Source organism: Solanum pennellii, chromosome 3 (assembly GCF_001406875.1).
Source record: "Solanum pennellii chromosome 3, SPENNV200".
Classification (NCBI taxonomy): domain Eukaryota; kingdom Viridiplantae; phylum Streptophyta; class Magnoliopsida; order Solanales; family Solanaceae; genus Solanum; species Solanum pennellii.
Window position 1 is genome coordinate 64,410,676 of NC_028639.1, and position 21,256 is coordinate 64,431,931.

General features: G+C 28.3%; 1 protein-coding gene across 1 annotated transcript; it reads left to right on the plus strand.

Annotated features, from left to right (window-relative positions):
* Nucleotides 1-8,483: 8,483 nt before the first annotated feature.
* Nucleotides 8,484-9,799, plus strand: LOC107012116 (mitogen-activated protein kinase kinase 9). Its single transcript, XM_015211854.2, has one exon. The coding sequence runs from the start codon at nucleotides 8,568-8,570 to the stop codon at nucleotides 9,573-9,575; it is 1,008 nt and encodes a 335-aa protein (XP_015067340.1). The 5' UTR covers nucleotides 8,484-8,567; the 3' UTR covers nucleotides 9,576-9,799.
* The last annotated feature ends 11,457 nt before the right edge of the window (nucleotides 9,800-21,256 follow it).

Consider the following 21,256-nt stretch of genomic DNA (forward strand, 5'->3'; position numbering starts at 1 on the left):
ATGTAGGGCAAAGATTAGATGTAATTTGTTCTAGATTCACTGTATTCAAGTGGATTCACATATATCTAAGATACATAGCAAATCTCCCTTACCACTCTCCCTTCTACATGTGAATCACACCAGATACATATCTAGTGTGATGACTATATGTTTAGATATATATGAATCTCGCTCGTCTCTCTATCTATTTTTGCATATTTGATTGTAAAAATATATGTATCTAAGTACATTTTCCTCAAAATATAATAAGAAATCTTAATTCGTAATAAGATACGTGATATTTTAAATATATAAATAATCATAATAGATATGAAAGTTAACGTATGTCACGAATTATATAATTTTTCCTTACAACTTACAAGAAGCCTAAATAGGCGGGCCTTCCATTATCCCCCCCAAAAAAGTCCATTAATGTGGCTGCGGCCTAGCTACATAGTAACTATAAGACACATAAGTGGCATATGTAATCCAAAGTTTTAATTAGTTGGCACACAATAACCATTTCATATATTTTGGACTACTAAAACGTGACAAGCATACCAACATTTCACATATTTTGGACTACTAAAACAGTTACTAACATACTTAACATACTACCAATAGTGTTACAAATAAGACTCTACGTAACATGAATTTGAATTATTTAAATTCTAATGCAGATATCGAACACCAGATGAACAAAGAAAGTTATGATGCACAAATCAGTCCCCCATACCATTTGTGTCAACTTTAGCGCCCCCTCCCCCGGGGGGGGGGGGGGTCCTCCTAAAATCTCCGTATTTCACATTGAAAATATCTCTCAAAAAATATGTACATTGCTATTCATAACCGTATCTTTGTGTATGCATATTGCTCTATTTTTTACTTTTCAAATCGTCGACAGAATAGACAATATTGATAAATGTGACAATTCATTTTTTTTCACGGTGTTCGCAGTTTAAATGGAAGCTTCGACTAAATTTAGATTGCAAAATGCAGAGCCCATTATGGGATGACGCTTCCAACAGAATTTTTTGCATATCCATGCTTAAATCCGAGACTCTGATTAAAATTGAAACACTCTCACCACAACTTATATTGATAAATGTGACAGTTCATGCAGTAGATGAACGGTAATTTGGTTCAAAGACAATGTTATCCTAATAATCATATTCATCGCATAATATAATCATGTCGATAGTCCCATTTATATACGGTGTAGATGATCCTATGATTTAATATCCGTGATTGACATCATACAAATTTAATTTTAAATTTTATATTGGGATAATTCTCTAATTATCCCTAAAAAACAATTCAAACCACCATTCAGAAAAAAAGAAAAAGAAAAAAAAGATACGTTGCAAGTTTTACTTAGGGATGAAAACATTTTTGACACATTAATCTAAAAACCAAAAAATAATACTAATTATTTAGAAAAATACTTCAAATCTACTCACAAGTTCTTTTGGTTGGCATGAGCTGGAAAATTTATGAGGAATTCACATGCATCTTGCTATTTTTTTAATTTTTTTTAGAAGTTCAAACTCATGTTTCAGAAAAGTTGTCTTCCACTTCCCTTTTTTTCTAAAACAAAAATTTAATTAATTATTGCAAATTTGCTACCTAACTTACTACTATAAGATTTTATTCGCAAAATTAATAATGAAATAGTGATCCTACTTACTTTAATCTGCATCATATAACAACTTATATTAAATGGACAAGTTTTTTTTTTTTAAATAATTTCATATATTCTCACTTGAGTATAATACAACAAGACGAATATAAAATATAGCACGTCACAATCAATTACCAGCTACATTTGCACACCTAATCATGCATTTCTTTTGTTTCTAGGTATAATAATCAGTATTATAATTATACATAATTATTACTAATATAAAATTTATGTTTGTGTTAGTATTATTATAAGATTTGTAATGAAGTGTGTATTTGTGTACCAGCTACTATTTTATTTTTTTTTTAAAAAAGGTATGTGCCTACAGTTGGATGATGACAATGGATAACCCCACACATATTATATTATATAACCATTAGCTAAAATGGCGATAAATATTAGTACACGTAACCAATTAATTTAGCAGACAAAATAAATTCTCTAAATTAACTAGTTTATTGTGTTTTAATTAGAAACTAAATATTTTTTTATATAAACGTGTTAACATTATAACAGTTTTTATACTATAAATTGTTCGTCATTCTTTTAATCTACCTAAGCCAATATAGGTTAGGTCCTAACACCAGTAAAAGTTATCAAATCAATAATAGATAATTTATTCATATCACATAAGTGTCAGCGTTATATTCCTTTTTGATTGTTGAATCTGAATTCATATGTCATTATTAAGTGGTGGGGAAGAAAGAAAATTAAGGAACCCGTAGAATATCATAAATCGATAATTATTGTTATCTAAGAAAAATAATTCGCAATTAAGATAAAATATACTATTGGTGTTATCATAAATAAATATTATTTTTTTACATAAAAAAAAGTCTCAGGGGTTACACATGACAAGATAAAACAAGTGTTCAAAAAATATTAAACAAAATAAGACATAATGGATCAAGACTTGTCCAGACTCGCTTTTGGTGCTGAAATAAAATAAGAAATTTTCTTTTTATCTTCAATGAAATGATGATTTGTGTCCTTCGGTATCACACAGTTAATTTAGAGGGTGGTTATCCATACGAATAATCGAAATCGATCTTCTCAATATCTTTTAAGTCGAGAGTTTGCTTAATGCGATTTGTATTTGATGTGTAGTTTGTGAAAACAGTGATAAAAATAGTAGCGCCTGAAAATTATTATGAAATTAAAAAATAATGATTTGTAACTATATATATAAAAATTATTTAAGTTACGAGTTATAATTTTTTCTGAATGATAAATTAAATTAAGCAGTATCATCTAAAATAGAAGGGTGAAAGAAGTAGGTAGCATTCAAAATAAGATGTTGACAAGGCACTACCCAATTAGTAATAGTAATAATCAAGTTTTAATTGGTTGAAAGGAAACTAAATTGAGTGTATTCAGTGAATTCAGGGGATAAATATGGCCTCCTTTGTCTGTTGCCAAACCTAATACATCTATCATGTCATAACTTGCCATATATATATACTCTCAACAATCTTTTGAAATTTCTTGTTTCAATTTAAATTTCCTAAACACTACAAAAGATTAAAACGAAAATATGAAAAGGTAAAGAAGTAAAATAAAGGGCAACTTTTATATATAGCAAAAAAAAAAAAATTATATTTGTATGCTAATAGCAAAGTTTTGCATAATTGCATTCTATAGCAAACATAAAACTGTATAATTCGCTATATATATACAATTGTATAATTCGTTAGCCTAAATTGTATTATTCGCTGGCCTATTTCGCTGCAATTGCATAATTCGCTATCCTATTTTACTGTAATTGTATAATGCACAATTGTATAATTTGCTGCCTAGTTCGCTGCAATATTTGTATAAAATTTGCTTTGCATACAATTGAATCGAAGTAAAATGTATGTATATTGCATAATTACAAGTGTATAGGAAGAAGATATATGTTTTTCTCTCGCTTTATACAAAAACAGAAACACAATATATACACTTCTGTTGTATAAAGCAAGAGAAAATTGTATTTCACTGGAATTGTATAATTCGCAATTGTATAATACGTTGGCCTTTTTCGCTGCAATATTTGTATAAAATTTGCATTTGTCTACAATTGAATTGAAGTAAAATGTTTGTAAATTGTATAATTAAGTGTATAACACGAAGATATATGTTTTTGCATGTGTATATACAATTTTCTCTCGCTTTATACAAAACAGAAACACAATTTATACACTTCTGTGTATAAAGCGAGAGAGACGAGCAGAGGAAAAGTGGCGAGCGAGATTTTTGGGAGAGAGGCGACTAGCAAACTTTGGCTAACATTTGCTATGGAGCACAATTAAATCAAACCGTAGTTACTCCATTTATTTTAGGTTATTAATTTACTGTTATATATAATTATCCCTAAAATAAATAAAATTGATCCAAGTAAAAACTGCCAACATATCAATATGAAGCAGTATGTAACAATTTATAGGATATAATATTTTTTTTAAAATCCGTCCAAATAAATGATGATAAATATTTAGAAAAATTACATATATACATAATTTTATTATATTTTCTATCATTTTTAAAAAATTATAAAAGTCTCTATTTTTCTATTATCGGATATATCATTTTGGCGCAATGTATCGATCATATATACACGATATATCGGCACGTAATACATAACTTCAATGTATTGAGATGTGTGCAATGTATGAGACATTGATGTGATGTATTCGAAAATGAGACGCGATATATTAAGATGTTGAACAATGTATCAGCAGGACATTGAGAAATACATCAGAACGTTTTGAAATGTTTTCGGATTCCCCTAAATTGAATTTTTTTTTGTAATTTGAAAAAAATATAATTTAATTAGTTATGAACACAATAAATTCGTATAAAATTCCCTAATTGTGTCACTATTCAAAAAAAAAATCTCTATCCATATTTCTAAAACTCTGTATCAATCGAACTATAATACATAAATTAGAATAATGAAAATGTTTTTTTTCCAATTCTTTTGATAAAACAAAGATGGGAACCTTTAGCGGCATGATTAGTGAATTTTTGGTTGTTGTGAGGAGCGACCTCATTTTCGGATTTTAGGGTAATCACTTATTTCTTATGTTATAGATATAATTATTTATTATTGTATCAAATGCCAACAAGTTATGTGACCTTTTAGTCACCAGAAAATATAATTAGTGATAAGTGACACTCTACTATGCTTATAATTAAGCTAAGTGGGGGAATTTTTTCTTTCTAAATAAAATAAAATGATGCTTAATTAAGCAAAGTGATTTTGACGTAAGGAAATAAATTTTTTTTTCCTAATCATCCATGAAATCGTCAATTATTCAATTTGTACTGAAACAAAATGTTGAAGAATAAATTAAAAAACATGTTTCATGTGGAAACATGTGGATTTAATAACTATAGCAAGCATTTTTCATATTCACTAAGAAAAATCTCATAGTGACATTTTTATCAACTTCAGGACTTCTAATTTTTAAAAGATAAAATAAAAAAATGCAGCACGTCGAAAGAAATTATATACACCGCAAAATTTGCAAGGTCTCACATGTGTAAAATAAATACAGCTAAGCTAGGGCCGTTCATGTTTGAACCAAATCGATTTTAAGAAAATCGATATTTGATTTAGTTTGGTTAGGTTTAGGTTTTAAATTTTGAAAATACATACTATTTGGTTTGATTTTGATTTTACTAAAAATTAATCGTGAAATAATCAAATCAAGTCGATAAATTAAGTATATAAATTTTATAATTATTTATATATTATTCATAAATAATACAAAATATTTTATTAAATTTTACTTAATTTAAGTCTTTAACTTTATCATTTTCTCAAGCCTGACACTTTAACCCAAGTAAAACAATCTCAAATCCAAATCCATCAAAATCGTTTTTAGTTTCTACGTACTCTACTTCACATAAAATAGTCACACACTTTAATATTGCTTAATTGCTTGACTGAACCGACATTAGCTTTTCTATAGATTATTCATGTAATTGGTGTTTATATCTATCTAGATATGTACGTACTCAAAACAATTATTACTTTCAAACTGAATAAACCAGAAAAACTGAATTAAACCGAACCAAATCAACAATAACCAAATCGATGGTTAATTTTATCGTTTGGTTTGATTTGGTTTTAGAAATTCAAAACTCCAACTAGATTGATTTGATTTTAGTTTTAAACAATAACCGATTTAAATCGAACTACAAATACCCCTAAATACAACAATTAAATGCACATCAAATAATGTATAAATAACTTAATTTCTGATTTGATTATTAAATAAATGCACATTAAATAATATATAAATAACTTAATTTCTGGCATAATTATTAAAGTTCTCTGTAATATTGTACTGCATATATATTAGTGTTAAGAAAGTTAAATAATTTTATTAGCTGCGATTATTTCAAAAAAGTTGATAGTTCTGCTATTAGAGTGTGATGATACGCACATTCTTATACATTAGTTTGGAATATGTAAATATATTATTTCAAAAAATTGAACAAATTATTGTTAAGATTCACATAAAAATTACTTTATTCATGGTCTTAAATATATCAGGTTAATTATAATTAATTTAATCCATTGTTCTTTTTTTGGATTATATCATTGCAGAAGATAAGCATCACGATAAATTTATTAAGAAACATAATATCCATGAGAATATTTTAATTATTAATTAAACACAAGGCAATTATATTTTTATATCAATATAAAAATTAAATCATAGTAGTAAACATACAAATTCTTCCATTTCTTGTTTTCTTTGTTGATACTAGAAAATAAGTTAAACGTGAAACAATTTTCACATTGTTAGGTCAAAGAACTAAAGCCAAGTGTACCACTCTAATTATGTTGTATTAGGCTACATAATGATGAGCACAAAATAAAATTCTATGATCACAAAAAAACAGAGAGAAAAAATCACTTATTTGGAATAATTTGGTGGTAATTTTTGGATTGTTTCTTACTACTACTGGTATATTATATTACTCCTAATTTAAATCACATGTGATAAATTCATCCACAATTTTTTTTAAAAATAGAAAAATTAAAGGAGGAGCCAAAACCTCTGCGTAAAGATTTTTCTCAACCACACCGCTAGTATTTTTTAAGCCACCCAAACCCATTCGTGTCATTTGATTCCACCTGTAAATTCATTATATTTTTCAATTTTAAGAAAAAAATATTTTAAAAGTATTTTTTTGCAATAACTAACAAAAAGACATAAAAATAAAATCATCAAGAAAAAGCTAATTTGATTATCTAAATAGTAACTGCATTACATAAACTATCTTTGCCTACCACTTAAAAAAATGGAGTATGTTTTTCTAATATCTGAACAAAATTTGATTTTTAATATATTATTTCATTTTTAATAAAGTAATTTAAATTTATATAATGTCCTAAACTTATTTTAAATTATAAATTTTGAAAGTATTTTTTTCTATTCCCTCATGCTTTGTCAAACACCACATAGATGGAAACAAATGGAGAGATTATTATTTAATGTTATATGTGTATTAATCTAATTTTCTTATTTTGATATATAAGTTTCGTTTTATGTCTTAATTTTATAAAAAAAAAATTACTCCTAAAGTTTGTGATTTTCGAAATTTCTATAATAGGGTGTCATTTAGATAAATTAAAATAGTAAATTTTTTTAGAGTAAATAAAAATTTTCAAAATGTATCCACATTAATATCCAAAAATATAAATATTCTTTTTATGTATATACTCTAAACTCTGCTACTTACCATTTCGAGATTGATGAATCATAAGCTGCATCAAAAATACAGAAAGAGTTAAAATTCTTATAAATTACAATAGTATTTTTAGCACTAAACACAGCACATCACTTCCAAAAAGATCAATTCGTATAAAATACTCGCTCCATATGTTTCTATTAAAAACAAATTTCTACGTTCAGTGATTAAGGTATTTTATATATATTTGAATATTAAATAATAATAATAATAATGTTATTTATTTTTTAATATTTATATGTGTTTAATTTATATATTACTAAACACAATAAATGTACAATTTAATTAAAATACTTAAATATTAGAAAAATACACATTTAATAAAATAAAAACCATTATTTAACTTAAAAAATTTGAATATAGTCCGCTAATGATATTAGAAATAGTTTGTAATAGTAATTTATTAGTGTTTATGTCTAATAACGATAATGGTGATAGTTGTGATGAGAGAGATCAATAGTGTGGTAGAAACTAAAGTGGTAATTGCGATGGTGGAATTGAGTTAATGCCAGTCGAATTTATTGTGCATATTTAATGATACTATTTGTGATGGTGAAGATGATTAATAGTAGATTTTGACTATGATAATAATAGAGTAAAAATAACGATAATGATTGATGATAGTTTGTAATACTAACTATATACTTACGTAAAGTTATCTAAATGATATTAAGCCAATGAAATAAGAAAATATTCGCACCAAGGATTTAAGCATTTCGATTTGATATTGAAACATCTTGTTTCACCAAACAAATTAACCTTCTCTTATTTTCTGGTTATATTAGATTATTTTTTTTTGTTCAAAGTTGCATTTAATAAAAGATCACATGATGTAGATTAATTTTACAGCTCAGTACACCACTTCACCTAATATTTAAATGATGATGAAAATCATGAAAAAAAAGCCAAAAACTTTTTTAACATAAAGATTTTATGAAATCTCATCTAACTTTCACATTTATCCGCACACCTTCCACCCCCACCCCCATATCCTCCCTCCTTCCTTACATGGTGGGGTGGCTAACACTACACTATTCCCACGTGCTTTCTCCTCTCCACTTATATAACACAATCCTTCCTTCTCCTAACAACCGAAAAAAAGAACAATCCATTTCTCTTCCAATTTTTCCAAACGGATCCGACCCGATTCACTCCTCACATGGCCTTAGTTCGTGATCGCCGACACCTAAATCTCCGTCTTCCCTTACCGGAACCCTCCGAACGACGTCCTCGTTTTCCCTTACCTCTCCCTCCATCTTCCGTACCCACCATCAACTCTACCGCCAGCACCACCACTGCTACAAATACTACGACGACGACCACGGCTTCTACTACCACTATCTCCATTTCGGAACTTGAAAAGCTTAAGGTTCTCGGTCATGGAAACGGTGGAACTGTGTATAAAGTCCGTCATAAGCGGACCTCCGCGATCTACGCTCTGAAAGTTGTTCACGGTGATAGTGACCCAGAGATTCGCCGTCAGATCCTCCGGGAAATCTCAATTCTTCGTCGGACGGAATCTCCTTACGTTATCAAGTGTCATGGAGTTATTGATATGCCCGGCGGGGATATCGGTATTCTTATGGAGTATATGAACGCCGGTACATTAGAAAATCTACTTAAATCACAATTAACTTTCTCCGAACTCTGTTTAGCGAGAATCGCTAAGCAAGTGCTTGGTGGATTAGACTATTTGCATAGTCACAAAATCATTCACAGAGATCTAAAACCTTCGAACCTTTTAGTGAATCGTGAGATGGAAGTGAAAATCGCTGATTTCGGAGTGAGCAAAATCATGGGAAGGACTTTGGATCCTTGCAATTCATACGTTGGAACTTGTGCGTATATGAGCCCAGAAAGGTTTGATCCAGACACTTATGGAGGTAACTACAACGGTTACGCAGCTGATATATGGAGCTTAGGTCTCACTTTAATGGAACTGTATATGGGCCACTTTCCGTTCCTGCCGCCGGGTCAGCGACCGGATTGGGCTACTCTGATGTGCGCGATATGCTTCGGTGAACCACCAAGTTTGCCGGAAAATACGTCGGAAAAATTTAATGATTTCATGAAGTGTTGCTTACAGAAAGAGTCCAGTAAGAGATGGAGCGCTCATCAACTTTTGCAACATCCGTTTATACAGAGTATCGATTTGAAATCCACCTAAAAAGGGAAAAAAGCAAGCTAAAAACTGGAATTGGAATCCGAGTTACTGTAAATAGAACGAGATTCTTCTTTTTTTTTTTGGTTCACTTTTTGTATATTCTTCCACTTTGAATCTGAAATCGAAATCAGAATCATTCTCTGTACTGGAAAAAATGCTCCATTTCCACAGCTAAAATCATCTGTGGAATTTTGTGACCTAATGAATTTTAATTTTTTTTCCAGCAACTTCATCAAATCTGGCAAAAAAAAATTTTCCTAATTCAAATTCAAAACATATAATCATCTTTCATTTTTTTTAAAAAAAAATAATCTTTTCTTATGTTAAAAATGAAAATGGTTAGACGAGGAAGATGAGCTATCAAACAGGCTCGAGAATCATCATAATAATCCAACCAGCACTGAGCAAATTATAGCTGAAAAGATAAGAAACCTTTATTTTATTTTTTTTGGCTAATAAGGATTAAGCTTGATTTGATTTGTCGATTAAAAATAATATCTACAATGCATATTATTTTTTATACTTTTTTATTCGTAATTCTGCGCATAAATGATGCAAATGTGCGTTAGGAGAGGCTTGTCTTTATTAGTTGTCACGCTTGTATTTTTTTTTTTATTTCTTTTTATGGTATGTAATACTCATAGAACTAGAATATAAAATTGATTACATATATACAGTTTTTTTATTTAATTATTTCTTAGAAGAAAAATGAAGTTTATGTATAATTACTCCATCTTATATGTTGGGTCTTACGAAATGTTTTCTCTAATTAGATTGTAAATGATGTCTTCGAATTCATTTTAAAAAGCGTCTAATCAAAATTTGTAAACGATATTCATATTAATTTCTACAAAAGCTATAGCACAAAACTCGTCCTTTATTATAAATGAATCGACACTTTGTTGTGGTATATCGATGCCTCATTAATTAATTATTTTTTAATCTTTTATCAATATCAACAATTATCACTTTATTAAGTTTGTATTGGTAAACAATATTATCTTGTAATGTACTTCTTTTCTATTTAGTTGTCTACTTTAGAAGTGGCACACATAATAAGACACCAATTATTATCATGTTAGTTACAATTTTACCCTTAACTTAAAAGATTATGTAACTTCCCAAGTATAATGAATGTATTTTCTGATTCCAAAAAACATTCATTACAACTTAGTAGTACTAAAAATTTTCTAGAATTAAATAAGGACATATTAGAAAAAAAAAATTATTGTCAATATAAAAAGAAATATGGACAAGTAAATAGGGATTAGGGACAAAGGAAGTATTAGTTTCCTCTATTCCCCTTTATTAAGACCAAACAAAAGCAACCAAACATAAATTTTGGTGTAGTGGTGAAACTGCTTCACGCTTAATAAATCTATTTCGAATTTCGAGTATTAAAAAATCGTATCAAAAACATTACTCTCAAATAAATTTTAAAGTGCGTGATTCAAATCTAATCAAAACTCTTATTGAAAAAGAAAATGTCTAACACGAGAATTTTAAACTAATCCACAATAAATTTCTTTTACGTGCAGCATTATTTTATCTTATAAAGTAGTGAGGTAGATTCCCGATTCCTTTCAAATGAATACGTTAAAATTTTCTTTAGCCGTCAAAAAACTACAAAAATGTGACAGTGCCATTTGGTCTATAGGGACAGTTTTTGTTTAAACAATTTTCCCCACTTGCGTAGTTGCTTTTGTAATGATAATTACAATGACATGAGGGCAAGTGGTCATGTTCTTGGAGCCTTCCTGCTTATAAATCTTGCTTAAATTTTAAAAAAAATATATTTGATAACTTAGTTATAAATTAAAATTTGCTTACTTGGTAAAATTACACTTAAAAATTTGAGAAAAACTGAAAGATTTCCTAATTTGTGAAAAAAAATTCGTATCTATAAAATAAAATACAATTGAATATTAAAATTTTATCTTCAGACAAATTTAACATCAAATCGAATTAGAATCATGATTCCATATCATATATTCAAACCTTTAAAATTGACCTAACTTCACCAAATTGTTTTTAATAATGGAAGTCTTAAGAAGTATTCAAAAAATAAATAAAATTCAACTGATTATTTCTGAATAGAAAAAGGGTCAAATATACCCCTAAACTATTCGAAAAGGTCTAAATATACCCTCCGTCTAAAGTTTTGTTCACTCATGCCCTCGCCGTTCAACTTTTGATCCAAGTATGCCCTTATGGGCGTTAGTTGGCATGTTGGACATATCCAACTCATTTTTCATTTATTTAAATGCCACATGGAAATGTCATGTCATTTTGACCTTACCACATGACATTTATATGAAAATGTAAAGAAATTTGGACTCATAAACACCTAATCCGACCCATAAATCAATCCACTTTTAAATAAATCATCTGACCGATTTTCAACAATTCTGTTTATTTTTTATTTTTTTGATAAATTTTGAAAATGAGTAATTGATTAATAAAAAAATAGGAAGAATATGAAAAAAAGATAAATTTAACGCCAAAAATTCACAAACAATTATAGTAACCTTAAATTCAATTCAAACACTTTTTTAAATTTTTTATTTTTTTTTGATAAATCCCGAAAATGAGTAATTGATTAATAAAAAATATGAAAAAAAATATAAATTAATGCCAAAAATTAAAAAGTAAATACATTAACCTTAAATTCAACAATTTCAATATTTTTTTAATTTTAAAATTTTTTCGGCAGATCCCAAAAATGAGTTTATTAACAAAAAATATGAAAAAAATATAAAAATTACATAAAAAATTCACAAAATAAAAAATAGGAAAATATGAAATAAATATAAAATAAAAAAAAAACTATTGAAATTATTGAATTTAAGGTTACTATATTTATTTGTGAATTTTGACGTAAATTTTTTATTTTTTTTCATATTTTCCCCTTTTTATTAATAAATTACTCATTTTCGGGATTTGTTGAAAAAATAAAAATTTTAAAAAAAATGTAGAATGAAATGTTACTATATTTATTTGTGAACTTTTGGCGTTAATTTATATTTTTTCATACTTTTCGTATTTTTTTATTAATCAAATTATTCATTTTCGAGATTTATCGAAAAAATATTTTTTTTTAAAAAAAATTTAAAATGTTAGATTTAAGGTTACTATATTTATTTGTGAATTTTTGGCGTTAATTTTATATTTTTTCATATTTTTCCTATTTTTTATTGATCAATTACTTATTTTCGGGATTTACCGAAAAAATAAAAATTAAACAAAATTGTTAAAAATGGGTCGGATAGTAAATTTAAAAGGAGTTGATTTATGGGTCGGATTAGGTGTTTATGAGTCCGAATATCTTTTCATTTTCATGTAAATATCATGTGGTAAGGTTAAAATGACATGACAATTCCATGTGACATTTAAAGAAATGAAAAAATGAGTTGGATATGTCCAACATGGCAACTAACGCCCATAAGGGCATATTCGGACCAAAAATTGGACGGTGAGGACATGAGTGAACCGAACTTTAAATGGAGGGTATATCTAGACTTTTTCAATTAGTTTAGTGACATATTTGACCCTTTCACCATTCTGAATTAATGTCAATGGGTTAGTATAACTTGGACTTAAGAGTGAGTCTACTTCCCTTATGTGCGGCAATAACAAACTATATATCTCCCAATAATATATATAATTCACTTGTAAAACAGACTTATAATTTCTAAAAAATGTAAAATCTTTTGTATAAATATTCCAGAGATTGAATATCACATAACATATATATGAGCGGAATTCTCTTAGAGAAGAATTTCTATGCAACATATATACAAATATATATGAAGTTTGAAAAGTATCATATCAAATATAAATTTAATATTCGGAAATACAAGTGTTCGCTTTGAAAATACTGAATATTCAAATGGAGGATTTGCCCTCGTGACTGAATTACTGTAACCAACATGCATGCATTGTAGCAAGTTTTGAAACTAACGACAAAGTTTAGAAAGAACAAAAACTCTTTCCGTTCATTTTATATATTATCTAATTTAATTTGACTTAAAGTTTATAATAGAAATATTTTTTAAAAAAAATTTATGGTTTAAAATGAGCGATAAATATTTGTATAACTATGAATCATTTTACTAAAGATAAAATAGATATTTTAAAATTAAATTATTTTAAATATTAAAATGTGTCATTTCTTGGAACCAACTACAATATAAAGTAATATAAATTGGGACATAGAGCTTTTAAAGTGTAACGAAATAAATTTTTAAAATTCCATTAGCTATAGAGTAGGAAATAATACTCTCTCTTTCTCATTTTATATGACATCATTTTCTATAAATAGCTAAATAACAATATTTGCTATTCCTTCTGTCTGGTATTATTTGTCATGGTTTCTATTTTTAGAGTCAAACTATAAAAACTTTGACTAACATTTTTTTATGTATTTTTTCATCATTAATACGCAAAAAAATGCAATTTATATTACTTTTCATATAGTTTTAGAATATCCAAGTTTTTTATTTAAAATATCGAATTAATGTGATCTAATTTAACTTTGAAAATTAGTCAAATTGACTTTCGAAAAGCGCAACATGACAAACAATTTCGAACCGAGGGAGTATTTTATAAAATTGAGGCATAAATTACCAAATTTTGCCTATTATACCCTTGATAGAGTAGTTAATTAATCTTGTCACTTTTTATTAAAGTTATTTAAGAAAGCATTAAATAAGAGTAGAAGAGCAAAATTACATCATTTCTTAATGTAAGTGCAAAATAAAAATGTAACATATAAAATGAGACGGAGAGAGTAATAAATAGGACGACAAATATTTGATACGAAAGGAGCATATAATAGATTGTAAACAGTGCAAAAAAGAAAAAAATCATTGATAACGTATATAATTAAAATGCGATGATAACAAAATCGAAAAAACGAGAGCTTTGAAGACAGCTTGAGTGAGATGTGGACAATGAAAATGGAAAATTGGGTCAGCTAAAATGGTTAGATATGTGTCTTATTCACCATCAGGTTTTTACTGATCGATGCATGAATGTAAAATACAGGCGAAGCTAGGTAGGGGTAAGGAGATTTGATAAATCGATTTTGAAATATTAATTATATTATTTATATATATAATTAAAATTATTCTTTTATGTATATATTATATAATAGATAATGTTGAACTCTTTTTAACTTTTTCATTTGTTTATTATTTTTTATATTTTAAACCTATTTAGTAAAAATTCTGACTCTAACACGGGAAAAACATATTTCCCCTTAATAATATACGTCCATTTCATTGTCATTCATTGAACTCCCAAAACCTCATATTATTATATTAGTGTACAAAAGCCAAACAGAAATTTCATATTTACCAAAAATAATAAGGGATTTCCAAGAAACAACGACGTTGTGAATTTTTGACAAGGAACAAGAAAAGTAGATTATGTTGATAGACAGAATCTATTACTAAGATGGGTACGTTTTGGAGGTATTTTTTCAACTTGCCTATTTTCAATCACCAGCACCAACTATATCATGATCTATACTTGGTTTATTATATTATAACATCACTTTTTGAGGTGTTTTAGGGATTTGGGAGGCAGATGCATATATTATGGGGTTGCTAACAAAAGTAGTTTTATTAAATCTGTCTCAGAAAAAATGTTTATTTACTTTTTTGATGATTATTTAATTCCAGTTATTCACATGACATGTTTAAAATCTCAAAATTTACATGCCTATCTTTAATTTATGATCACAAAATTTAGACTCCGTATCAAGTTGTGTTACGTTGTTTGCACGTAAAGAGACTACTAATAATAGATAATGCCCATTATAATAGTCTCACACGTCACAACTGAACTCTCCCAATTGAATAGTCCTCAAGAAGTCTCTATCAATCCCCACAATAATGGAGGACGTGAATTGAACTGCAATTCTCAGTACTTAATTTCCTCTGTATGGTTACATGTTATGCTACCTTAGTTTGGCCCTCGAGTTAAAAAGTAAAGAAGTAAAGATCGACAGAAATTTTTCAATCGATATCTATCAATTAATTAAATATGAATCATGATATCAAGTGTTTTCAATAAAGTATATTAAAGAGAGGTTCATACAGGAGGGCGACTCAAATATATTAGTGGTTTAAAGTCAAAATTAAAAAAGTTGCTAGTAACTATTTTATAATCCATATAATCAATCTATTTATTCTGACTTAATTCATCTCATGAATCGAAGAAACTTGGAAAATGATGGAATTTGACCGCTGTCTCAGAAATTCTATCTTCAATTTTAATGAGCCGAAAAACTCGATAAGTTTACGATTTCAATTATAATCAATATATAAAAAAGACTTTCGCTACAATTGAATCTCGAAAGGATAAAATTAAGCCAAAGTACACAATAAGCAACTTGTAGCAATATTGTCCAATAATGCCTTGAGATTAATTGATTCTCAATCAACTGATATTTCATAAAACAAGTTGGAGCTAGATAGATAGGTTCATGAAGGTCAAGAAGTGAAAAAGTTACAAATCAGCCAATTAGCATTAGCCAAGATGAAGTTGATCACACATGCAATTGGACCACCACAAGACTTTATGTCAAATCCTACTTCAAATAGATTGGTTATCTAACCACATGCATGTCGATCGATTTAACCTCTACATCAAAGTTATTAATAATTATGTGGTCACTCAAACACAGTATAATTTCATAGGACAATATAATTATATCACCAATTACATTTGAGGGGTACAGTCGATCTCTAAGTATCGATTGATTTATATGATATTATATTATATATTTTCTTAATTGTAAATATCTGAACAAGTAATATCTTTTTTTCTTTTTGAATGATTCAGTTGTATTTCGTTGATTTTTTTTTAACATTAATCTTTGTATAGTTACTATGGGTGATGATAAAATATAATTTATGAAAATATGACCGCCAATTGCATTGATTTGAGCTAATTATTATTTGACATATCATTTTACTCGTATATATTAAAAAAAATTCAATGAAAAATATTTAATTGGATATCCTGAAAATTATATAGTTCCATCCCGGTATGTTATCTATCTTATTTGTCAGTTTGGAAAGTTTAGCATCTTGCTGGTGTACACGCTTTGTCAAGTCTTTTCAATTGCTTAGTCAAGCTTGCTAGTTACATTGTTCTTCTATAGTTAAAGCCATTTTGATATTGGAAAATTTGAGAGGAAAGGTAGAGATTGTTCCACCGGCATGCCGGAATTTATAAAAAGTAAAATTTGTGTCGAGAAAATAATAATAAGACCAGAAAAAATCGCACAATATTCGTATTTATTTGATTTTAAAATATGAGTGTTTATCACTTGTAAATACTTTTATTCATCTTTTTAAACATAAATTTAATGGCTCTTGAGCTTGAATCTTGAAGTTGTTCTTGACTTGTACTTTAATTTAAATACAAGATTCAAGATCAAACTCAAAGGCCTTGAATCTAAGTATAAGTCAAATATAAGTTCAAGATCAAGCTACAAAGCCCTTGAATTTATATTTGAAAATAGGATTCATTGAGATCGTAATACTCATATTTAAAATAACATAAATGCAATTTTTGCAATATTTTTATGGGATATTCGAGATGTCTTTTCAAATGAAATATAATATCTTTTATATAGACATGAACTAGGGTTTAGGATTTAGTAGTCTCCAATAATCTAATTAAGTGAAATTGAACACATTTTATAGAGTCCTCATTAAATTTATATGCATCTTATCCTTGGGGTGACCAAGTGATTTGGGCGTGGGACTTCCATGTTAGAGGTCCCAAGTTTGAAACCCCTTACCTTGCGAAAGCAAGAAATTACCTTCTCGATCGAGCTCGTCGCACCGAACACACGTCTAGTCTAGTAAATACGATGCAATAGTCAAACACCAAATATTTGCTATTACGAGTACAAGTGAGCCACTCAAATGCGTATCCAAGAGGGGATCATCGGGTTCACGTGAACCCATGCTCCCCTCTTGAAATCATATATAGTAGTGTTATATTTTTTAAAAAGTATTTAAATATAGATGTGTAAACACACTTGAAATATTGTATAATATTGTGGGATGATAATTGGATGAACCTCTCTAAGAAAAATAAGAAATTTCTATCTTTTATTTGACAAGATAAAATTAAACCGAATGAATTAATATCTTAAATTTACCTTTTCGTAATAATACATCCATCATCTCAAAATTCTAATACGCCTCTACAGCCACTCATAAGTTTAAATTGTATGAAGTAATATGCAAGGGTACTAATAGCCACCATGCAGCCGGTATTTGCTGGTTCTTCACCATTAAACTAAGAAACCCTCTGGCACAAATGTATACTCCCTCCATAAAAATGATGTATTTTTCTAACGTATTTTTAATAAATACATTATCAGACACCCTTTTAAAAAAAGTACTCTCTTTAAAAAAAAANTAATAAAATCAAAGAGGAGAAAACGCGTTTTCGAGATAGGAATCGGTATCTAATGAATTCAATGGTTCCAGTATAAATGAAAGAAAAATAACAAGGAATGAAATCACAACGAGATCCTAATCTCAAAACAAAAAGAAAGGGGGATATGGCGAAATTGGTAGACGCTACGGACTTAATTGGATTGAGCCTTGGTATGGAAACTTACTAAGTGATCACTTTCAAATTCAGAGAAACCCTGGAATTAACAAAAATGGGCAATCCTGAGCCAAATCCTGTTTTCTGAAAACAAACAAAGGTTCAGAAAAAAAGGATAGGTGCAGAGACTCAATGGAAGCTATTCTAACAAATGGAGTTAAATGCGTTCGTAGAGGACTCTTTACATCGAAACTTCAGAAAGAAAAAGAATGAAGTGAAGGATAAACGTATATACATACGTATTGAATACTATATCAAATGATTAATGACGACCCGAATCCGTAGTTTTTCTATAAAAAATCGAAGAATTGGTGTGAATCCATTCTACATTGAAGAAAGAATCGAATATTCATTGATCAAATCATTCACTCCATAGTCTGATAGATCTTTTGAAGAACTGATTAATCGGACGAGAATAAAGATAGAGTCCCGTTCTACATGTCAATACCGGCAACAATGAAATTTATAGTAAAAGGAAAATCCGTCGACTTTAAAAATCGTGAGGGTTCAAGTCCCTCTATCCCCAAAAAGACTATTTAACTCCCCAACTATTTATCCGACCCCCTTTCCTTAGCGGTTCCAAATTCCTTATCTTTCTCATTCACTCTATTCTTTTAGAAATGGATTTTTTTTCTAAGCGTAAATGGCTTTCTCTTATCACAATTTGATATCTATGATACACATAGAAATGAACATCTTTGAGCAAGGAATCCCTAGTTGAATGATTCCCGATCAATACAATATCATTACTCATACTGAAACTTACAAAGTCATCTTTTTGAAGATCGAAGAAATCCCCCGGCTTTGATAAAATTTTTTAATCGACTTTTGTCCTTTTAATTGACATAGACCCCAGTTATATGATAAAATGAGGATACTACGAAAAGGACTCTAAATCCTCATATTAGCGGTTCCAATCGAGATTGGGAATAGCCGGGATAGCTCAGTTGGTAGAGCAGAGGACTGAAAATCATGTAATACTCCCTCCATAAAAATGATGTATTTTTCTAACGTATTTTTAATAAATACATTATCAGACACCCTTTTTAAAAAGGTACTCTCTCCTTAAAAATAAGTGAATCTACTTTCTTACCACTAATAAAATTCACTGGAGGAAAAAGTGTCTCTTTAATGATAATAAAAAAAAGTGTGATTTACTTTCTTACAACTGATAAAATTCACTGGAGGAAAAAGTGTCTCTTTAATGATATAAAACTTCATTTATTTTTAAAAAGAGTAATTTTAAAAAGGATATATATGTAATATGACTTATTTTGGAATGAGAAAATAATTTCTTTCATTATGTAAAACTATCTTGCGTAGCCATTTTGTACAATCATTCTTGTTAACACAACAGTACATGGCCACTGATTATCTTCTTGGTACCTTTTAATTTCATCGTTAAATTAGATTTTAAATCTAACTTATACAATTATAATTTAAGAGCTAATACATTCAAAGGAAGGAAAATTTCAAATATTATAAGAAGATCAAGATTAAATTTACTCATTCACCAAATATGAAACGTCTCATTCATCAATTACTTCATTGAAATAGCTTGTTTCCTTCAAGATTATTTTTTAAAAAAACGATAAAAATATTAAAGGGAGTGGGGATAGGGAAATGACTTTTGGGACAGCTTCTTGATGTGGATAACATAAATCCTCTTTCCGTTCACAATTGTTTGACAGATATACTAAAAATAGATATTGAAAATTAATTGTCAAATTAAACAATCAAAAAATAATTAATCATTTTTTCAATTCTATCCTTAATTATGTAGACTTTTGATATTCTTGGTATAATAGAGTTATATTAGTCAAATTGCATCTTGTATTAAATTATTATTGAGGGAAATACATGGCCTTACTCTGACAAATAATTATGGACAGAGAGAGTATAATTAAGAGTAAAAACTGAAAATGATGGAACTATGAATCAGGTAAAACGACTAGATGCGCTATACATATTATGCCTCATAATCGATACGTGTTTAATGTTTTGATGCATTAATGTAAAACTATAGCACTTACCCTCTGTTTCTATTTACTTGTCCATATTTTCTTTTATATCTGTCCCTATTTATTTTTTTATTTTAACATATTAAAAAAGGATAATAATTTTTTTTCTAATATGCTCTTATTCAATTCTAGAAAATTTCTAGTACTACTAAGTTGTTATGCATGTTTTTTGGAATCAGAAAATACATTTATTATACTTAGAGAGTTGCATAATCTTTTAAGTTAAGGATAAAATTATAACTAACATATAATAGTAATTGATGCCTTAATATGCGTATTATTTTTAAAGTAAGACAATTAAATAGGAACAGAGAGTAGGTAGCAGCAAACAAGTTGGACCCTAGCTTGCAGAGGAAAAAGACTATTTACCGGTCCATATGTGTGCCAAATATATAAGAAAACATTAGTATATATGTATTCTCATTGTCATGCGCACTTCTTAATTAATTTAAATTTAAAAGTAATTTTCCCAAACATCATTAGTATCATCACCATTCATCACTTTTCAGGGGGTTTTGGGGACTTGAAAGGAAGTTGCCTTAAAGTTCTTTTTTTTAATATAAAAAAATTTAAAAATTTTGAACTGTCTATATTGTCTACTAAATCAATTAATTTTAGTCGATTTAGAATTCAAGAATCCAACATGGCTTGCTTTAGCTATACTTCAGAATACTGAATAAAGACTTCAAATGATCATCTAGTTCATTTATAACTTAGAACGAAGATAGTTCTATTAGGTCCTTTGCTTCTTCGAAAAATATTTCTAGAAATAATAATTTTTACGGTGTGATTTTTCAGAAGGTAAAATTAAAGTTGTCATTAAAAAATAGACTATTAATTATAAGATGGACACAACATCGGAGCAATGCCATCGACTGAGAGTACTGCTGCTATGTAGATACACACACCAACCACCACAGAAACATTGTCGCAATTTTTTGCGACTGTTCTTTTTTTAATCTGTTCTAAGTCTCTTATGTTAATTTTCATGAAATTAGATTTTCTATTAGATAACAAAGTCTT

What these genes read in the sequence shown, in the direction of transcription:
- LOC107012116 (XM_015211854.2), top strand. Translation starts at nt 8,568, where the DNA reads ATGGCCTTAGTTCGTGATCGCCGACACCTAAATCTCCGTCTTCCCTTA.